Source organism: Dryobates pubescens, chromosome 7, assembly GCF_014839835.1.
Source record: "Dryobates pubescens isolate bDryPub1 chromosome 7, bDryPub1.pri, whole genome shotgun sequence".
NCBI lineage: Eukaryota > Metazoa > Chordata > Aves > Piciformes > Picidae > Dryobates > Dryobates pubescens.
The window spans coordinates 42,116,755-42,137,602 of record NC_071618.1 but is presented as its reverse complement, the minus strand read 5'-3'; the positions used below and the strand labels follow the sequence as shown (position 1 = coordinate 42,137,602).

The window sequence follows — 20,848 nt, the reverse complement described above, 5'->3', positions numbered from 1 at the left end:
AAAAGAGCTTGCTGCTTTATTGAAATTCTTTATGTGTAGCCCCCCCCCCCCCCCCCCCAAAAAAAAAACACACACACCACAAACAAAGAGAATAACTGCCCCTGGACTCAGCACTGGTTAGGCCACACCTTGAGTCCTGTGTCCAGTTCTGGGCCCCTCAGTTTAGGAAAGATGTTGAGTTGCTGGAAGGTGTCCAGAGAAGGGCAACAAAGCTGGGGAGGGATTTGGAGCACAGCCCTGTGAGGAGAGGCTGAGGGAGCTGGGGTTGCTTACCCTGGAGAAGAGAAGGCTCAGGGGAGACCTTCTTGCTCTCCACAACTCCCTGAAGGGAGGTTGTAGCCAGGTGGGGGTTGTGCTCTTTCCCAGGTAACCAGCACCAGAACAAGAGGACACAGTCTCAAGCTGTGCCAGGGGAGGTTTAGGCTGGATGTTAGGAAGAAGTTCTTCACTGAATGAATGATTGGCCATTGGAATGTGCTGCCCAGGGAGGTGGTGGAGTCACCATCACTGGAGGTGTTTAGGAAGAGACTGGATGGGGTGCTTGGTGCCATGGCTTAGTTGATTAGATGGTGTTGGGTGATAGGTTGGACTCCACGATCTCGAAGGTTTTTTCCAACCTGGTTAATTCTATTCTATTCTATTCTATTCTATTCTATTCTATTCTATTCTATTCTATTCTATTCTATTCCTATTCTATTCTATCCATTTCTATTTCTATTTCTATTCTATTCCAGAACCGGAATAAATAAAACACCTCAGCTCTGTGTGTATATGGCTACTGCACACCGGGTGAACGACCCAGCTCTTGGGATAAGATCAGGGAGTCTGGACCAGGGGATCTTTCCCGGTGCCTTCCCACCCTAAGCATTCCGTGATTCTTTCTCACACCTACGCCACGCTGTGTATTATCCCTGCAATCCCGACCGGCTCAGGCCCAGAAACTGAGCTGGGAAACCCGCGGGGTCTCCGGGCAGACGTCTGGGGCGCTCCCAGCGCTACCGAGGAAAGCGAGCTCAGCAACCCGCCTGCCTGGCAGCCCGCCCCCGGCCGGCGCGGCACAGGTCACCGCAAGGGGACGGGCCCGCCTTCCCCGCCCTGCTCCAACATGGCAGCGCTGCCGCTTCCGCCCGACCCTCCGCCGCCACCCTCCTCGATTGACGTCATCAAAGCGGCGGCGCGGGCGGCGCGAGGCTCGCCGGGAAGGGCGCGTGGCGGTGGCGGCGGAGGTTACCCAGCGGCCCTGGCGCGCGGGAGCAGGGTGGGAGCGGCGGGCGCCGTTGGGCTGCGGGAGCGGGTGGCGCTCCTCGGCTTCCTCTCCGTGTCGCTCCGCGCTCAGGCCCGGGAGGACGGACTCCCCCCTCGCCCCCTCCCACCCTCTCCGCCCCGGGCGGCGGCGGAGGAGGCGGCGGGGAGCGGCGCGGCAGCGGAAGGAGCAGGTGAGTGCGGCGGTTCGGCCGGGGGTGCGAAGGGCGGGGGAAAGGAGGGCCGGGTTGGGAGGAGAGGGCGGAGAGGGTGGGGCGGGAGCCTTCGCCTCTTCCCCCCCCCCCACTCTGCTCTATCCTGAGGGACGCGGAGCGACGGGGCTGGGGGCGCTTGGCCTGCAGAGCTGCGGCGTGGTAAAGGGCCGCGCTCTGGCCCGCGCTGCAGCCCGGCGAGGAGCGAGGCTGAGGGCTCGCCCAAGGCCGCCCGAGGAGGGGGCGGGGCCAGGGGCGCCGCGGATCTGATGTCTGGCGGTGCCCAGTCAGCCAGCTGTCTGTTCAGGGTGCACCTCCATCTGTCGTGACCGTGCTGGAGCCTGCCTCCCAGATCCTTGGATCTTCCCTGTTCATGCGTTTTGGATTTTTTTTTTTAATTATTTTTGGGTTGTTTTTTGGTTTTGTTCTTTCCACTTAAATGGGGCTCTTCTCCCAGTTTCTGGCAGTAAAATAGTTTCTGCTCTCTGCGCTTAGAGGAACTACTAATTTCGTTGGTATAAATTCATTCAGCACCATTTCTTTACGTAGCGCTACAGCTAACCCCCATCTCTTCAAGAACTTGTAGTTTGGGCTTGCTGGGTTAGTATTAAAGATGATCTGCTTAGGTCCTCACCTTTGACTTCTCAGCGGGATTCTCACTCCACTTACTGATGTCTTTTCGACCTTCTGCAAAACTGTTTGAAGAACAGATTCTGATTGATAGTGGGTTAGCAACCAGGACCTTAAGGGATCTTGCTCGGCTGCACAGTGCCTCTGTGCAGACAGGAGTGGACAGACTCGACCAACGAACTGCGTGTATTTGAGATCTGTGAAAGTGTGCCTATATGTGGGTATGCCCAGTTTAATACCCTGAGATAATGCCTTGCTTCTCAGCATGCTTGCTCGAGTCTTGACAGCATGCTGATGTGATGATCCAATTTACAGATTGGAGATAAGGTGTATCCAACAAACTTGATGTGAAGGCCCAATGAGCTTGGATCTGCCCACGCCAGTCTGCATAGATGGCTCCTTAGTCTGGTGAAACATCATCTTTGAATAGGAGAGCTTTGTCATGCAAGATTTGGAATGCTGTGTGCTTTCTTTGGAGAGACTAGGGCTTGACATTTTAATTAATGCACATACAGAAAGCCAACCATGATTTTATACTTGTGAAAACATAATTAGCAGTTGCTTATTGGTACTAAAGGTGAAAGATTGTGTGTTACATGTGAGGGATAGCTCAAGTTAATTTGGTGATGGGTTCAGAGCATGGAGTTGTTAAAGTAAACTTGCAATAATTTCTAGGTTTCTGTCAAACAGGGTTCTTTGTATCAGTTGAAGAGTGCTATACTGACATTGCATGAATGTGCAACCAGCATTTGGCTTTTTTTCCCCCCTTTAAGTTGGTTAACAATATGTTTTACTATTTTTAGCATTATTTTTAGATAGGAAACCTGTGGAAGTCCTTCAGATATCACTATTTCATTAGCATTGTGACATGGAAGCATTAACACTATGATCAGAAACAAAACCTCTTCAGGTAAAAGTGCTTCATGTAGAAAAGTAACATTTTCCTCTTTCTAAGCTGTTCCATAGCTTGCAGCAGGTATTCAGTTTAGCCTAGTGTGTTACAATCAGTCTGTATCTGAACTTCTGGAGGATTTTTTGCATTCAAATTCTGCTTGTTGCTGTAAATGGCATAGTGTTTATCACTTCACAGGTAGGATTTTCCTAAGTGATGTAATGTTTAGCCTGTGTGTGGTGGCATGTATGCATGCACAGACATTAATATGCTTACTAGTGATGTCTTGGACCTCTGAAGGAGTATGTATTTCCTTAAGTTTTTTGTGGACTTTGCTTTTGTTCAGCTTCTAGTTTCTGTGTAGAATAGAATAGAATAACATAGAATAGAATAGGATAGAATAGAATAGCATAGAATGTCATAGAATAGAGTGGAATGGAAGGGAATAGAATAGAATTACCCAGGTTGGAAAAGACCTTCGAGATCATTGAGTCCAACCTATCATTCAACACCATCTAATCAACTAAACCATGGCACCAAGCACCCCATCCAGTCTCTTCCTAAGCACCTCCAGTGATGGTGACTCCACCACCTCCCTGTGCAGCACGTTGCAATGGCCAATCACTCTTCCTGGGAAGAACTTCTTCCTAACATCCAGCCTAAACCTCCCCTGACGCAGCTTGAGACTGTGTCCTCTTGTTCTGTTGGTGGTTGCCTGGGAGAAGAGGCCTGCCGTAGAAGCAGGATTAATTTTTGCTTAGGACTGGATTAGGCTTTTCTAACAGAAAAGTGGGTGTTTCCTTTGGTCATGGCTTAAATAAGATCATATTTATATTGAAGGAAAATATTAAGCGTGCCTGACACCAAAATGTAGGAGTAGTAATAACAAAAGTACAGAATTCCATTGAGTATTCTGTCAATGATACCATTTTCCATTTGTTTCAATTTGATTAGTGCCCACTAGCTATACTCCTCTCAAGTTTGTCTACATGCTGGGTTTTCCCATGAAGTAACACTGAGATGTATTCTGCTTCAAATAGTAGCACAGTTTATATCGTTAACAAGTTGTCTCTCACCCTGGGAAAGTTATTCCATTTAAAGAATAAGATGCATCAGTGAGTAAGTTACTGCAGTGTTACAATATTTCTGATTTATTATTAAAGATTCCCATGGATCTTATTTATGTATGGACAAGTGGTACTTTACAGTTAAAGCCTTAGATATATCATTAACTTTAGGACTATAAAGTTGGTTTCGCTTTGTGCTGGGAAGCCGTTTCAGAAGTTGCAGACACTTCAGTGCCCCTGAGAAGATACAGCATATGGCATGATATAAATATTACATGGTGCCATCTCTCTGAAATAGAGAAAGACAGGGGTTTCTGCTTGGAAACTTTTTTTTTCTTTCTTTTTAGTTATGCTAGTAATTATTTGAAGTGTTGAAATATGAATGCTCGAGCCTCGGTCCACACTGATACTCAGTGCTGTCTAATCCACACGAGTGATGATGAGATAGTGGTTGGGAGACACTGGATGGAAAGCAGAATCATTGCACTGGCCATCAGTGTGGGATTGATAGCAGGACTCTGATCATAGAATCAATAAGGTTGGAAAAGACCTCAAAGATCATCAAGTCCAACCTGTCACCCAACACCTCATCACTATTAAACCATGGCTTCAAGTGCCACGTCCAATCCCTTTTTGAACACCTTCAGGGACGGTGACTCCACCACCTCCCTGGGCAGCACATTCCAATGGCTAACAACTCTCTCTGTGAAGAATTTTTACCTTGAGCCTAAACTTCCCCTGGCACAGCTTGAGACTCTGTGCTCTGGGAGAAGAGACCAACCCCCACCTGGTTACAACCTCCCTTCAGGTAGTTACAGAGAGCAAGAAGGTCTCCCCTGAGCCTCCTCTTCTCCAGGCTAAACAATCTCTGCTCCCTCAGCCTCTCCTCATAGGGCTGTGCTCAAGGCCTCTCCTCAGCCTTGTTGCCCTTCTCTGGACACATTCAAGAGCCTCGATGTCCTTCTTAAACTGAGGGGCCCAGAACTGGACACAGGACTCAAGGTGTGGCCTAACCAGTGCTGAGTGCAGGGGCACAGTGACTTCCTTGCTCCTGCTGGCTACAGTATTCCTGATGCAGGCCAGGATGCCATTCATCTATTACAAAGCAGCATTACATGAAAACATGTGAGAACTGAGCAAATTATGGGAATTTTTATGGGATGTTCCATTTCATGTGTTTGTGATTATCCATTAATTTGAAGTCTGAAAAATTTGGAATTTAAATTAAGCAGTGAAGTTTTTGCCTTTCACAGATACTTGTTTATAATCAAGGAAGCTTGTCACTAATACAAAACTGCTGTTATGAATCTGAGTTTTCAGCTGCAATATTGTCTTAATGGCCTCTTTATTTTTCCAACTTGCTTGGTCTTTGAAGAATGAAAATGGGGCTGACTGAATTTTCAGATGCAGTCTCAAATGTAATGTTTGATGTAGTGAACATTCCCCAGTTTGCCTCTGAATAATGTGTCTGGACTCTAATCCTGCAGCCTGTCTTAACAGCTGGATTAGCAGTGAAATGTCGTGCAGGTTCTGACTGGAAGAGTGAAACTCTCCACTTACCTGCATACTGAAAGTAGCAGGCTGTGCAGTTACAGCATGCTGGTTTTATTTGCTTAGAAGAATTTTTTTATGAAATACCTCTTTGGTTAATAAAGTATCTGATCTTAATTGCAAACTGGTGGATATGGCCCAGAATGTAAGGGTAGAACTGACAGTGTGCCACCTGAAGGCTTTGTCATTTCGTAGCCCCATGTTTTTATTGTATTTAAAGTAGGGGCTTTTACAGATCTTAGAACATTCAGAGTTGGAAAGTGTTCTTTGAATTTCCTCAAAGGAAATTATTGACCAAAATATAGGGAGGTGCAAAGCTGGCTTGAAATTACTGCTTCATTTATGATGATGTTGCCCTCTTTATCCTCTCCATGTTTATAGCTTCTCCTTTTAAGCTTAGTCATCGTTGTAACTTCCTTTAGAAGTTAGTTTGAAGAAGGTACTATTTTCCTGAGTAAAAAGTGAATGTTTTGCCCCCTTTTTTTTAAGTAGAAGGATGTTTAAATTAGGAGGCAAAATGAATGCAGGTTTGGTTTGAGGGGTATTTTTGTATTTGTATGCTGCTCTCATGTCGGTGTGTTCTGTACTTACATATTAGATGCAGTCATTTTATCTGTCCTCCGTGTGTTGAACCTTAGCCCCCTGCCATTGCCAGTGCCGTTCTTCTAACCCTTTTTGTTTCAGAGATGACTCTTTTTGCTCTAAATATTTAAACCCAATCCAGCATTTAGCATCTGATTGTCTTATTAAAAACGCTTGTGCATATGTCAGTCGATATTTGTATCCGCTATTCAAGAGCGCAGCTGCATGAAACCTTACAAATTCGGTGGTATTTTTGCTGCAATACAATAGGAAACCATTCTGAAATGGAGGAGTGCTCAGCTAGGTGAGATGTGGTATCCTTTCACCTTCTAACTTCAGTAGTTTATCCTGTCAGGACTTTATAACTACTGCTGTACATTGAGCTGTCCACAATGACTCTTAATTGTTTTTCTCAGAAGACTGGACTAATTTGAACTCTTTGAGTACTTAGATTAAATCATTTCTCCTTGTGTGCATTACATTATTTATTTGCATTTCATCTGCTGTTGTATTACTCAATTTTCTAACTCAGTTAGATCTTTCTGGAAATTTCTGCTCTTCACAGTTTTTACTAACCAAAATAATTCCCTACTACTGGCAAATTCTACTTTCTCACTGTCTGCTTCCACTAATTGATGTTAACCATTGTTTTTGATGTCTGGTATACAGCACATGGTTAACTTCTACCTTCTAAGTGTCTTGGTTATCTGAAACTTAGTGATGAAATAAAATTCTTCAGATAATCAAAGGCTTGGAGGAATAGTTACTAGAACTGAGAAATCTCTCAAGTACCAAGTGTGAGCTTGCTTTCTTCTGCTGTTTGTAAAGGAGATAGAGTGCTTGGCAAGAGCTTCGGCACAGTGCCTTGAAAGTGCACAAGTGTCAGACTTCTAGGGAGGTCTTGTCACTGAAGTAACTGTAGGATTCAGATCATGAAGTTTCATCAAGGGAGAAAACCAGGCATCATCAAAGTATCAAGTGTAAAATACCAGTTAGAGCAATATTATGTTGTATATACCTTTGCCCACGTTTTTCTATTCTAAATATTTTTGCTGTAGAATGGAACTTTACAATCTGAATTCTATGGGAACTTATTGCTGACGAGATCAGTGGAAATTCGTATTTCTCCAGTCTGGTGGGTGTTAGTTTAAACTAAGTTTGCATTGTTTGGGCTGTATGGATGAGTTTGTTGCCATTTGTAACTTGCGGGTTAGAAATCAGCTTCTGTGTGTGAGTGTTCTAAATTCAGTGCCATGGATAGGAGAAGAGGTGACAGCAGAAGGGTAGGAGATGAGTGTTTGACTAATCATGTTATACTGACTGATGAGTGCTAGAATGGTGGTGCTTTGCAATACAAAGAGGTAGTTTTTTGAACTGTATATCAATTATTCAGCAGCTGGCAGATTTCCCCAAATCTATTTCATAGTTTGGAGCCCATTTTGCCTTTTTTCTACAACCTGTCTCCAGTGCCAAATGTGTCTCTTCCTCCTTTTTTTGTTTCATATGTTTTTCTGTATTCAATAACTCATTTCTTTCTCAGGTAAGGTAAATTGTGACTTCTTTACCAAATCTATGCTGTATTTGCTTTAAAATCTGTTGTTTTTTTTTCCATCATGAAAAGTACTTACTTGAGAAGCTTCAGAAGTGTATCACTGTTGTAGGTTTTTTGGGGGGCTTTTGGTTTGTTTCTACACTCGGGTGGTTCCAAGTAGCTGTAGGATACAAGCCACTTGCAAACATGGACTGTGGATGATACCAAGGTGGTTTTCAGGAAGTTGTGTGACACACAATAAAGCCAAGGAAACGGTGGAGCTCTCATTTTTGGAGATTTTTGGAGCCTTTTTAGTGATCAGAACCTGTTTCTGAGAGGTTGGTGAAGAAACATTAAAGGTTCTTTTCGTGCGAAGTCACTTAAGTTCATGCAGCAAATAAAAACACACGAAGAAGGAAAGCATCCATTCAGTGTGGTGGTCGCTGCCTAAATGAATGTCATAGGATCTTTCCCAAAGGGATGCTGAAGAATCCAAATCAAGGCATGAAATAAAATGAAAAATACTACCATTACTGGTGTTCAGCTGACTAGTTAAAATCAGAGACGTTTCTCGTTATTAGACGCATTTCACTCATTTATGACTTCTGTTTCTTTCTTCATCACCTCTGCAGCAACTCTCACAATGCACATCATACTATTTTATTCATGTGAGTTCAGTGTCAATAGCCCCAGCCTGAAGGATTTTACAGTTTTGCTTTTTTTTTTGGTTGAAGTAGTACAAAATGTCAAAAATTAGAAGGAAGGTCACAGTGGAAAATACCAAGACCATATCCGATAGTACATCCCGAAGACCCAGTGTGTTTGAAAGGCTTGGACCCAGCACTGGAAGTACTGCAGAGGTGAGTTGTAAAAGTGTTCTTCTTTTCCTCCCCACCCTAGCCTCTTCTTTTTCAGGATTTAGGTGGTGGGAAAGCCTAGCTCACAGGTACCAAATGCTCAAATGTCGCTGATGCTTGTAAAGGTGATAAGAACTCCTTAACGTGTAGATGGTCAATATACTAATGCTTTGAATATTCAAAGAATGTGCATTATGCCAGCTTTTGGAGAGAAGCAGTAGTGCTATCCATATTAATAGTGCTTCCACCAACCAGCCTTGATGCTCATTGCTGACTTTTTTTTTTTTTAATATTTTTATTTTGATTTTTTTTTTTAAGTTTTCTCTTTTACTGAGTTATATTACTGGTGGAGAGGAATTGCAGATAAATGGGAGTGAAATGTGGAGTCATTTGCTTGTTCTGCCACACTCACACCAATGGTATTTCCAGAAATGAGTGTGAAATTCACCCAGTGATGTCTGTCTCTTAGACACAGTGCCGTAACTGGCTGAAGACTGGCAACTGCCTCTATGGGAACACATGTAGATTCGTACATGGCCCTTCACCACGAGGTAAAGGCTATAGCAGCAGTTATAGAAGGTAAATCAAGACCTCACTTTGAATTCTTCACATGCTGTAGGAAAATAGCTTTTGCAACTATGTTTTCTGTTTTGTTTTGTTGGGTTTTTTAAAAGGAAAGAAAGACAAAAGAAATGCTGTGGTGTGCCTGTTGGTATGTTCTATCAGTAACCAATTGCACTGTGAAACTGCTTGAAGCAATTAATTTGGCAACTTGCAGGAGGTTTTCTCAGGATTTTTGTGTCTGTGTAGCTTTAAAAGAGACAAATGGAGCCCACTTTGTGCAGATTAACGTCTTGCATTACTTGAAATGGGAAATTCAAGTATCCTAATATATGTAATTTTTTTGTTGTAGTCTAATGACAGCTTCTGACATGCCCTTCTGTCCTTTGCTGAAATGCTGGTTTGCAACTGCTCACAGTAGTGCTCACAGAATTGCAGCCCTTCTGCCTTTGCTATATTGTTTGATGAATAAGGTGTCTATCCTTTCTCTGCTGTTGTGAGAAAACACTTGAAAGTTTTGTGCCAGACAGATGTAGATCAGATATCCTGGATGATAGGAGGAGATCCAAAAAGCTATTTCATTTTTCAGATGAGAATATTATTTTTTTATCTGCCTCTATAGCAATTTTGAAATGCCTCTATAGCAATTTTGAAGTGCTTCTATACTTTTGAAATGCTGCACTATAATTTTGAAATCCTGGGGATTTTGGCTCTCCAATCTGGGGCATAAAACTTAACTGGAGCAGATGTGGCAGTGAGTTTGTAATATGCTGCTTATAAAGAGGAAAAAGTACAGTTTTAGTGCAGTACCTCTTTGTATGAAGGCTTCACATTTGAAGCACAAACAACTGTGCTTGGTGATGCTGCAGTAATGTTGATGTTACCTCCAGGTCAGGGGATGGACAAAGTGTAAGGCAGCAACAGGAAGGTTGGCATGAGGTCAGGGATCTGTTCCTGGTTCTTTTTCCTATTCCTGTGACACACTCTATTGATGATCTTTACTTTGCTTGTTTGATCTTCCATTGCTTCTAAGGTGGTAGTAGCTGGGATACAACATACATCACTGACTTTAATGCTTCTTTTGGTTTGTACAGGATTTAACCATTCTGTACTGAATGTTCCAAATGGGGGGGGGGGGGAAAAGGAATGATTTACTGGTGGAGATTACATTCTAAAACTGTTAGAATGTCACTTTTCTCCTTGCTTTCAGTGTTTGGAACACTCAGTGCATAGTTCTGCTTGGTTGGTTGAAAAGAAGTGACATTTCTTTTAATGATTAAAGCTATGTTTCTGCTTCACTGTCACCACTGACATTTAAAAATAATGCTGAATTACTTCTTTTGACTGCTAACTTTTTTTTTAACTAGCACTGTATGAAAAAGTCAAAGGATTAATCTTGCTGCTTATTTGCCTGATACATTCCACATTTAATAAAGGTGTTCTTAGAAAGGGGAAGGAAGCCCCTTCCCATTATCCACACACAAACACCGAAACACTCAGACAAAAAAAGGCATAGCCATCTCCAGAAGTTTCTGCTGATAGTTCTTGGCCTGGCACAGAAAAACCTGCTCTATGTACATAATAAAATGTTGCCATTTTTGTGCCATGTAACATCACAGAGATTTGGGGATTTAGGTATTTTGCATGCAGTTTTATTGGCTTCTTGCAAGCAAATGCTGCTTCCACATCAGAATAGAACAGAATAAAATAGAATAGAATAGACCAGGTTGGAAGAGACCTTCAAGTTCATTGTGTCCAACCTATCATCCAACACCACCTAATCAACTAACCCATGGCACCAAGCGCCCTATCAAGTCTCCTCCTGAACACCTCCAGTGATGGTGACTCCACCACCTCCCTAGGCAGCCCATTCCAATGGGCAATCACTCTCTCTGTGTAAAACTTCCTCCTAACCTCCAGCCTAAACCTCCCCTGGTGCAGCCTGAGACTGTGTCCTCTTGTTCTGGTGCTGGCTGCCTGGGAGAAGTGACCAACCTCTGCCTGTCTACAACCTCCCTTAAGGCAGTTGTAGACAGCAATAAGGTCACCCCTGAGTCTCCTCCAGGCTAAGCAACCCCAGCTCCCTCAGCCTCTCCTCATAGGGCTTGTGCTCCAAGCCCCTCACCAACTTTGTTACCCTTCTCTGGACATGCTCCAGCAAGTCAACCTCCTTCCTAAACTGAGGGCCCCAGAACTGGACACAGTTCAAGTAGTCGTCTTTGTTGAGCATCTTGGACAACGTAATGGCACCGGGTCTATACGTGTTCATCCAGGCCTCCTGGTGAAGTGTTTTGCTAGGAAAAAGCACATCCTGCTGCCTTTCTCTCTTGCCCCCTCAATTTCATACCTGTCTGAAATAAATCTCATTGTGAATGATTTTATCTGACCATAATCCCTCCCACAGCATCACCAGACTGTAAGAAAACTTCAAAGTGTAAAAAAAGGCTTTGAAGTCTATTTCATTATAACTGTTTCAGCTTTAATGCTGCCTTTTGCCTTTTTAAATTTGCTGTTGTAAAAATAAAGCTTTGCATGTTTCTACATATAAAGCTTCACTGGTCAAGATACAAAGAATTCAGTAGTAGACCTGTCAGCCTTCCAGGTGCCTGAAATAAGGAGAAGCTAAGAAGGAAAGAGCTGTGTGTGAACACGATATTCCACAAGGAATTTTGCTCTCTTTCCTCTCCTAGATCCTTGGTTAGCTGCTTAGCAGCTTCCAGGTGGTTCTTTTACACTATGGCCAGGATCTATGCCAGCACAGTGTCCCTCTTAGCCTGTCTGATCCTCTTGATTCTGGATTGTTGTATTGCTTTTAGAAACTAAACCAGACTAGCAGTAATACTGGGTAAGAACAGAAGGACTTTATAAGGTTCCAGTATTGTGAGGAACTTACAAACAGGACAGTATTTCATGAGCCTTCAATTGTAATCTGTACATAACCCACTGATAATTACCTGCCTATGCACACACCCACAGAGATATACTCAGATGTTGTAATGTGTACCTGTGACTAGGTAGTTGTTTTTTTACACTGGAAGAGGCACAGAAACAAAACAGGTGCTGTTGTGCATGTACATTTCATAACCAAGCCATTGAATATGGAGAACTCAACTGTTGAAAATTGCTTAACCACAGTGCTTAAAATTTGAAATGATTGTATTTTGCATGTTAGGCCTCATTCAGAAGGTAGGCCCAGCAAAACTATTGAGTGATGAAAGAGGAATCTACTGCTGAGTAGTTTTCTTCTTTCAATGTACAGGAGTAATGCAGTGGAGCCTTCTGTGTGAAAGGCTCTACCAGTTGCAATCTAGCTACATTGTCTTGAACTGCAGAGGTACAATTGTCATCTGTTGAAATTCAGCAGTGTGCATTGCCAAGAGTAACCAAAGATCTCTTGGAGGGGAAGCAGGGGGAAGGTTGTGTAGAAAAGAAACCATCATGTAAATCTTAAAATGTAGTACACCTTTAGAATAGAATAGAGTAGAATAGAATAGACCAGGTTGGAAGAGACCTTCAAGATCATCACGTCCAACCTATCAACCAATGCAAACCACCTAAACAACTAAACCATGGCACCAAGCACCCCATCAAGTCTCCTCCTGAACACCTCCAGGGATGGTGACTCAACCACCTCCCTGGGCAGCACATTCCAAAGGCCAATCACTCTCTCTGTATAGAACTTCTTCCTAACCTCCAGCCTAAACCTCCCCTGGCACAGCCTGAGACTGTGTCCTCTTGTTCTGGTGCTGGCTGCCTGGGAGAAGAGACCAACATCTGCCTGTCTACAACTACCCTTCAGGTAGTTGTAGAGAGCAAGAAGGTCACCCCTGAGTCTCTTCCTCTCCAGGCTAAGCAACCCCAGCTCCCTCAGCCTCTCCTCACAGGGCTGTGTTCCAAACCCCTCACCAACTTTGCTGCCCTTCTCTGGACACGCTCCAGCAAGTCAACCTCCTTCCTAAACTGAGGGGCCCAGAACTGGACACAGGACTCGAGGTGTGGCCTAACCAGTGCAGTGTACAGGGGCAGAATGACCTCCCTGCTCCTGCTGGCCACACTGTTCTTGATGCAGGCCAGGATGCCATTGGCCCTCTTGGCTGCCAGTCACAGCTTCCTGAATATTTCTTAAAATGTGACCAATTTTCAGTCTTAGTTTATTATATTTTGGGGGGTGGGGAAGGAGGGTATGATTTGCTTTGGGAAGGAGGATGTTTGCCATGACTTTGCTCCAGCATTCTAAATCCGAAACAAACCTCCACCCCCAAAACTAACACAACCAACCCAACCCTGGAGCTAGAACTTTTAAAATTTCTGTAATTTCTTGATAGGTTTTTTTTAAGTCTTTAGGGAGATTTGAATACAGTTTTAACAAGTTTTTTCTTCCCTCACATGTTGGAAAAGGTATTAATTGAGGAAGAAATACTTCAGGTGCTTTTTCACTTCGGCACATAACCAAAAGAAAAAGTATATCTCTAGCAACTACGTGGACTGCATTCAGTGTAAATTCACTTGCTTTCTCCTTCAGCTATTGGGATTTTCCCTGACATTGCTCCTCTTGTGGAGCTACTAGTAATGATCTATAACATTTTTATGTTTTAAAGTAATGTTCAGTTTCACAAGTCCAAACTGGACTCGATGATCTCCAAGGTCTTTTCCAACCTGGTTGATTCTATTCCATTCTAAACCCTTTGTGCAGTAGCTGAAATATTACTTAAAATTTAAGCATTGAATTGCCAGTGTTAATGTTGAAAGACTCTTTATTTGTTGAGGCAGCTGATAGTTGGAATACTTTTGAGAGGTTTTGGTAATGCAAAGGAATTTTTTAAGGTGAGAGGAGAGGGAAAAACCCACCTTGAACTCTAACCTTTGCTAAAGCCAGGCACTCACAATCATGTATGCAAAAAAGATACCTTCTTTATATGCTGTGGTTCTGTGATACTATTTCATCCTTCTTAGTGCTGAAAGAATAGAGTAGAATAGAATTAACCAGGTTGGAAAAGACCTTCCAGATCATCGAGTCCAACCTCTCACTCAACACCATCTAATCAACTACACCATGGCACCAAGCACCCCATCCAGTCTCTTCTTAAACACCTCCAGTGATGGTGACTCCACCACCTCCTTGGGCAGCATATTGCAATGGGCAATCACTCATTCTATGAAGAATTTCTTCCTAACGTCCAGCCTAAACCTCCCATGGTGCAGCTTGAGACTGTGTCCTCTTGTTCTGGTGCAATAACATCTCCTCTGAGCCTTCTCTTCTCCAGGCTAAGCAACCCCAGCTCCTTCAGCCTCTCCTCATAGGGCTGTGCTCCTAACCCCTCACCAGTTTTGTTGCCCTTCTCTGGACATGTTCCAGCAACTCAACATCTTTCCTAAACTGGGGGGCCCAGAACTAGACACAGGACTCAATGTGTGGCCTAACCAGTGCTGAGTACAGGGATAAGCACACTGTGTTGTAGATGGACCTGTGTTTACAACTTAATGCAGAATTAAATGCATCTAAAAATGGGAGAAGTCACTGGTCTTTTTTCTTCTTAGATCCTAAGCCACTTAACCTTATGACAGACACAGTGTAAAGAAGTAAATATATGTAACATTGCAAAAGAGGGAGCAGAAACCAATTATTGTTTTTCAGATCTGCACAGATTAAATTAATGTGGTTTAATTTTCAGATTCCTGTATGCATAAAATGTGAAAGACAATTTGCCCATAATAATGTGACAGAGGAAGGGTGGAAGAAGAAACACTTTCCAAATGGAAACTCTAACTCAGTCTGATAAACAAAAAGAAGTGCAAATTTCATTATTCAGATAGATAATTCTTCAATACAGCATCAGCATCTCTTTTAGGCTTCTTTAGTGTAGACTGATAGGTAGAGATCCAGTAATTTCATGCAATCATTTCACAGAAGTATCTGGCTAACAGCCATCACAGAAATATCAAACTCAGTTATCAGGCTAGATTTTTGTGGAGAGAACTTGGAAGATCATTTGAAGCAGCTTCTACAGCCCCTTTGCTTAGGAACGTGTTTGAATGCAGGGGGTGTTCTTTTTTGATGCATAAAGGATCAAGGAACTTACAAGTCTGTACCAAGAGGTGACAGAATTACATAGAAGTCTTAGGATAGTGTAGGATGCTCCTTCTCCTTTCCCACAGTGCAGTAAAAGCTTTTACTCAAAGTACAATAGTTTGACTCTGTGTTAATTGTGTTTTGTACACATATGTTAAATTTGATGCATCTCAGAATGTGGAGAGACTTATTAGCAGTCATTGTGAAACACATTTGTATGATGCTCATAAAAGATCATTTGTTGCATATAGGATCACCTGGAGCTGGTCTAGAGTAGTATCTGAGTCATACCATGCATATGTTTAATTTTTCTTCTTAGAGTCAAGCTGTCTGTGATGTTTTGAAAGAGTTGCTTGCTTAGAATGCTTAAGCCCTTTAGATCAGAATGATTTATCTTTGGGGGGTTTTTAATCTACTTCTGGGTGGGAGGTTTAGATATTTCTGTATATACTGATTAAAAAAAAACAATTAAAAGACAGATTGTATTCCTTTAAAAACAGTCCCATAGAGCTGGTTTTATTATGTTTCTGTATTATACAGGTCACCAGAAAGACCCACTGGAGATCTTCGGGAAAGAATGAAGAATAAACGTCAAGACGTTGAGGCAGAGCCACAGAAACGAAGTACAGAGGAATCGTCCTCTCCTGTTAGGGTAAGAATGGAGTTTGCAGAACTCCAGCATCCCTCAGTAGCAATTGGGCAGTGTGTCCTAGAAACCTGATCATGGTGGCTTGTACTCTATAATATAATGTCTTGATGGACTGATCATTCTGTACATAGCACGTGGCATACTCTATTATGAAGTGGCTGAACAATTGTATTGTTTTGCGGTTTTTATAGCACTTTCTGATCTTGTGGTTCCCAAAGATTTGACACATCCCACAGACTAAAATATGCTACAAATACTGATGCACAATTATTTCATAAGAGTGCAGACTCTTCTGACTATTGCCAAGAAGGTGTATTAACCATGGTTCCAATCATCCACTGTTTCCCCCTCAACACTTGTATCCATTGTTTACATGCATCCTTGAACCAGATTTACTTTCAGTAAAGCCATGCGGTTACTGCCATGCTGGTTCATTTTGCCTTCCTCCTCACATCCTCATCAGCCATCCCAACTGCTTGCTTTTGGATTTTGCAAAAAAAAAACCCCACCCAACCCATTATCATTCACATTTCCTGATAATCTTTCTGCAACCCTCTCCCCCTCAAATGTAAGAACTTGACTCTTTTGAGATTGTATTCTCTGGTCCTGATGTTACAAACGAACAGGCGGAGTTGGTAGTCTGACTCTGTGCCTCTGTATTCCTCTGTGGTGTTTTTTTAACCCCATCTTCACATAAATAATGCTTAAAAGTTTTTTGGATTTTGTTTTTTTTTTTTAAATTTGTGGAAAAAAAAATCAGTTTTGCTTCTGCAGGTATTAACAGCTCTCTGGTTCCACCCCCCCCTACCCCCCCCTTGGTCTGTTCCTACTTGCTGTGTAAAATGGATTTTTCCTGTCAGGTGTAAAGAAACGAACAGCAGCTGCTATCATTAAATTAACAGAATGGCTTACCTTCCAATCATGTTTTCAGTTGCTGTGAATTTGTGTAAACTTTCTTCTCTTTTTACTCTTTCACTTGAATGTGTTTTCTTTGATGGTAGCTTATTCTCAATAAACTGTTCGATTATTGAGTACGAGGTTGGCGGCCAAAGTGTTTTTTCCAACCCTATTAAAAGCTGGATGTGACTTGTGCAACTCCTAATTTTGATGTAATTCTTGCCTCTGGTTAGTTAACCCTGCTTTTCATAGTGCTCTATTAAGGTAACAATAAAATACTCTTTAAACAACTAAACCCCAAGTAAAGGTGAACTGGAAGCGGGAATCAAAATGAATTGAAGAATTAGTGGGTCTTTTAAGGTACCCAAGAATTATTTACAGGATAAGCACACTGCAGAGAGAAAAAACAACCCCAAAACTCCAATCTCATAAAACAGAAGGCTGAGGAAACCACTGAGCTTTTGTATTGGTTGCATGAAAGCAACTCCTAAAATATGGGATATGCCAAGAAAATATTCTGGAGCAAATAGATGAAGAGGGATAATCGTCCTAAGTTGCATTGCAAAGAACCAGGATGTCTTAAGAGAACAGAAGACTGAAGTGACTGAACTGCTAACAGTGGAGACCTAGTATCTGTTTCCATCTCATATTAAAACTTTTGGCATAACAGAGGAGCTGGATGAGAAATACTAACTTGGTTTTGAAATAACAGAAAGTTTCTTGTTCCATAAAGTTTCATAATTGTGGTTTGGTTTTTGGTTGGGGTTTGGTTTGGTTTGGTTGTTTGCTTGGGTGCTTTAAAATAGCAGCAGTGCTCCTGCAAAATTTGTGCTTCCTCAGTCTGCTGGTAGTGGCTGAGAGAGAACTGTCTAATGCAGGTGAAACCTTAAATAGCTTCTTTTGAAAGAAGGCTTTTAAAGCATGTATGTAGTCAAATAATAGCAGGTATATCAGGTTTAGAAGCCTGCTAAGGAGAACACTTCAGAATCATTTCAGATTATTTAGTTACAGAAGATGCTATGGTCCAGTTTTGGGCCCCTCAATTTGAGAAGGACATTGAGACACTTGAATGTGTCCAGAGAAGGGCAACGAGGCTGGGGAGAGGCCTCAAGCACAGCCCTACGAGGAAAGGCTGAGGGAGCTGGGGTTGCTTAGCCTGGAGAAGAGGAGGCTCAGGGGCGACCTTCTTGCTGTCTATAACTGCCTGAAGGGAGGCTGTAGCCAGGTGGGGGATGGTCTCTTCCCAGGCAACCAGCACCAGAACAAGAGGACACAGTCTCAAGCTGTGCTAGGGGAGGTTTAGGCTGGATGTTAGGAGAAAGTTCTTCACAGAGAGGGTTGTTGGGCATTGGAATGTGCTGCCCAGGGAGGTGGTGGAGTCACCATCCCTGGAGGTGTTCAAGAGGGGATTGGATGTGGCACTTGGTGCCATGGTTTAGTAGTCCTGAGGGCTTGGGTGCTAGGTTGGACTTGATGATCTTTGAGGTCTTTTCCAACTTTATTGATTCTATGATCTAAAGAGTTTAAGAATGTGGAAAAAATGTTGGACATCCCAAATATCAAACTGTTCAGAAGATAGGAAAACATTAGCTGAGATGACTGAAGCCTGGGGAATGCAGTAGGGGCTGGGGAAGGATAGTTCTTGGCGGTACAATGGCAAATGAAACTTGGTGTTGGCAAGTGCAAGGTAATGCAAAACGGAGACATTAATTCAAAGCAAAAAAAAATGAACAAGTATTTTAAGAGTAACTGAAACCATCCAATAGCAAAGTTATTGTGGACAGCTCAATAAAACTATCTGTTCAGAGTGCAGTCTCAGTTGCAGAAGCACTCAGGTGTATAAAAGTGAAGTGGAAAATGATCATTGTGATGCTGTAAATTCACGGTCCAGTTGTGATCCCAATGAAGCAGAATGCCAAATACGTGTGTGCAAGAAACTGCAGTCAAATGCCTCTTGGAAGTGGGCAAGGTGGTGAGAAAGAGACTGGAGGGAAGAAAGGACTTGTGGTGAATGAATATGGTGTGTGGTTGAGAGAATGTAAACTAGATGCGTCATCTTCATGCTTTAATTCCTCTAGAAAGAGTGGCATATTTACCTTGTATGTGACAATTATACCTGATGATAAGAAGAGAACAGTCCAAATCTGAAGAGCTTCCACAAAAAGTTGAGACAGTAGAACTAGCAGAACATCTTTTTAGAAGAGATTTCTTCTTCTTTGGAGACATAACCAGAGCATTCTGTATGTATGTAGGAAACAGCTTCCTATATGGAGAGGATATAGAATAACTCCCATATTATTTCTTCATGTCTTTGTACTGTTGCTTTCAGGGCCAATATGCTGTGTTGTGTGGGCACCTGCATTGAACTCAGTTGTTTCTGTGATTCTCAGGTTTGTGTTAGGAATTCTTTCAGCACTGCATGTTAGTCTTATCAATGATCATGCAAATAATTAGGTGAGGTTCCTGGTGTGGGCTCCTGCATTGAACTCGGTTGTTTCTGTGTTTCTCAGGTTTGTGTTAGGAATTCTTTCAGCACTGTATGTTAGTCTTATCAATGATCATGCAAATAATTAGCTAAGGTTCCTGCTGTTACTTTATTTAGTTGGACATTTTTGTATTGGGGTTTTCTCTGTATTGTGAGAAGACAGTTAAATTGGAGTACCTGGAAGTTTTACCTGGGAGGAGTAATGGGAAGGGCATTTAAAAATGACTTTTGCAAGGAGTGTGTATTACTTGTTTCATGTCTGTGCTTTTGTCAATGTGGCTTTTGAATATCTGCACTGGAGAGGAAGTCAGCAATATCTTCCATCTCTGGAATGGAAAGACTACATTGAGACACTTGAAGGTGTCCAGAGAAGGGCAACGAGGCTGGGGAGAGGCCTTGAGCACAGCCCTGTGAGAAGAGGCTGAGGGAGCTGGGGTTGTTTAGCCTGGAGAAGAGAAGGCTCAGAGGAGACCTTCTTGCTGTCTACAACTCCCTGAAGGGTGGTGGTAGCCAGGTGGGGGTTGGTCTCTTCTCCCAGGCACCCAGCACCAGAACAAGAGGACACAGTCTCAAGCTGCACCAGGGGAAGTTTAGGCTTGAGGTGAGGAGAAAGTTCTTCACTGAGAGAATTGTTAGGCATTGGAATGTGCTGCCCAGGGAGGTGGTGGAGTCCCCATCCCTGGAGGTGTTCAAGAGGGGATTGGATGTGGCACTTGGTGCCATGGTTTTGTCATGAGGTCTGTGGCAGCAGGTTGGACTTGATGATCTTTGAGGTCTCTTCCAACCTTGGTGATTCTGTGATTCCAGGGACACTTCAGATACATTTTATTGCACGCCTGCGTAGTGTGGTAGTACTTTACACTATAAAAGTAGAGCAAAATAGTACTGTTCTTACCCAAAAGATTTTAGGTGTAATAGACAGTATCTCATTCTAGATTTAAAGGGACCTGTGCTTCTGAATTAGTTTGTATTGCTGCTGCATGTACATGTGCTGATAAGGCTGAAAATGAAGCTGCTGCCTTGTTAGAATTGTAGGTTGTAAGAGTCATAAACATTTTCTCCATTGATGTTGGGCAAAACAACACTTCCTGGCTAGAAGTGTGTTGTGCAGCCTAGATGAGTACTTTTGTTCTTAGCCAAGCTCTTCTGGCCATAGTGGGAAATCCATTCAAATAGACATCAAGTCTTGTGCCACAGAGTGCTGACCATAGCTTAGGGGGTGTGGAACATCTTAAACAGACATTAAATAAAATCTCACAGAATTCAGCAATAATGTTGTTTTGGTTTTCCTTTTCCCCCCTCCCTTTCTTAAGTAACATTTGTCTTGAAAGTCAGCCTTGATCCTTGAGGTCTTTTCCAACCTTACTGATTCTATGATTCAACTGTGATCATCTTCCCAACCCATGGAAATAGCTTAACTGTCAGCAGAGACCTGAAAACAGCATAGGCAAAGTTTGCTGAATTGTTTTTGCTCTGAAGATAACTACAGTATTTTTTTTCCCCCCAGTAATTTATATTATTGTGAAAGTTTATTACTTCTTCTCTTGTAAATGGTGTTGTTTTAGTCTGCAGATAAGTTGTTTACAACTGTGGCTGAAGTAGATAAAGCATCTTCATATACA

The 20,848-nt window shown here is 42.6% G+C and overlaps 1 protein-coding gene across 3 annotated transcripts in view; it reads left to right on the top strand.

Moving 5' to 3' along the window:
• Positions 1–1,202: 1,202 nt before the first annotated feature.
• ZC3H13 (zinc finger CCCH-type containing 13) overlaps positions 1,203–20,848 on the top strand; it is a 69,849-nt gene continuing 50,203 nt past the window's right edge. For 2 of the 3 annotated variants that reach the window (XM_054163109.1, XM_054163107.1), the window contains exons 1-4: positions 1,203–1,436; positions 8,442–8,567; positions 9,034–9,143; positions 15,736–15,847. In XM_054163109.1, coding sequence (XP_054019084.1) covers positions 8,451–8,567; positions 9,034–9,143; positions 15,736–15,847 — 339 coding nt within the window. In that variant the 5' untranslated portion in view covers positions 1,203–1,436; positions 8,442–8,450. The remainder of the gene's footprint in view (positions 1,437–8,441; positions 8,568–9,033; positions 9,144–15,735; positions 15,848–20,848) is intronic. The other variant, XM_054163108.1, reaches the window with a different exon arrangement.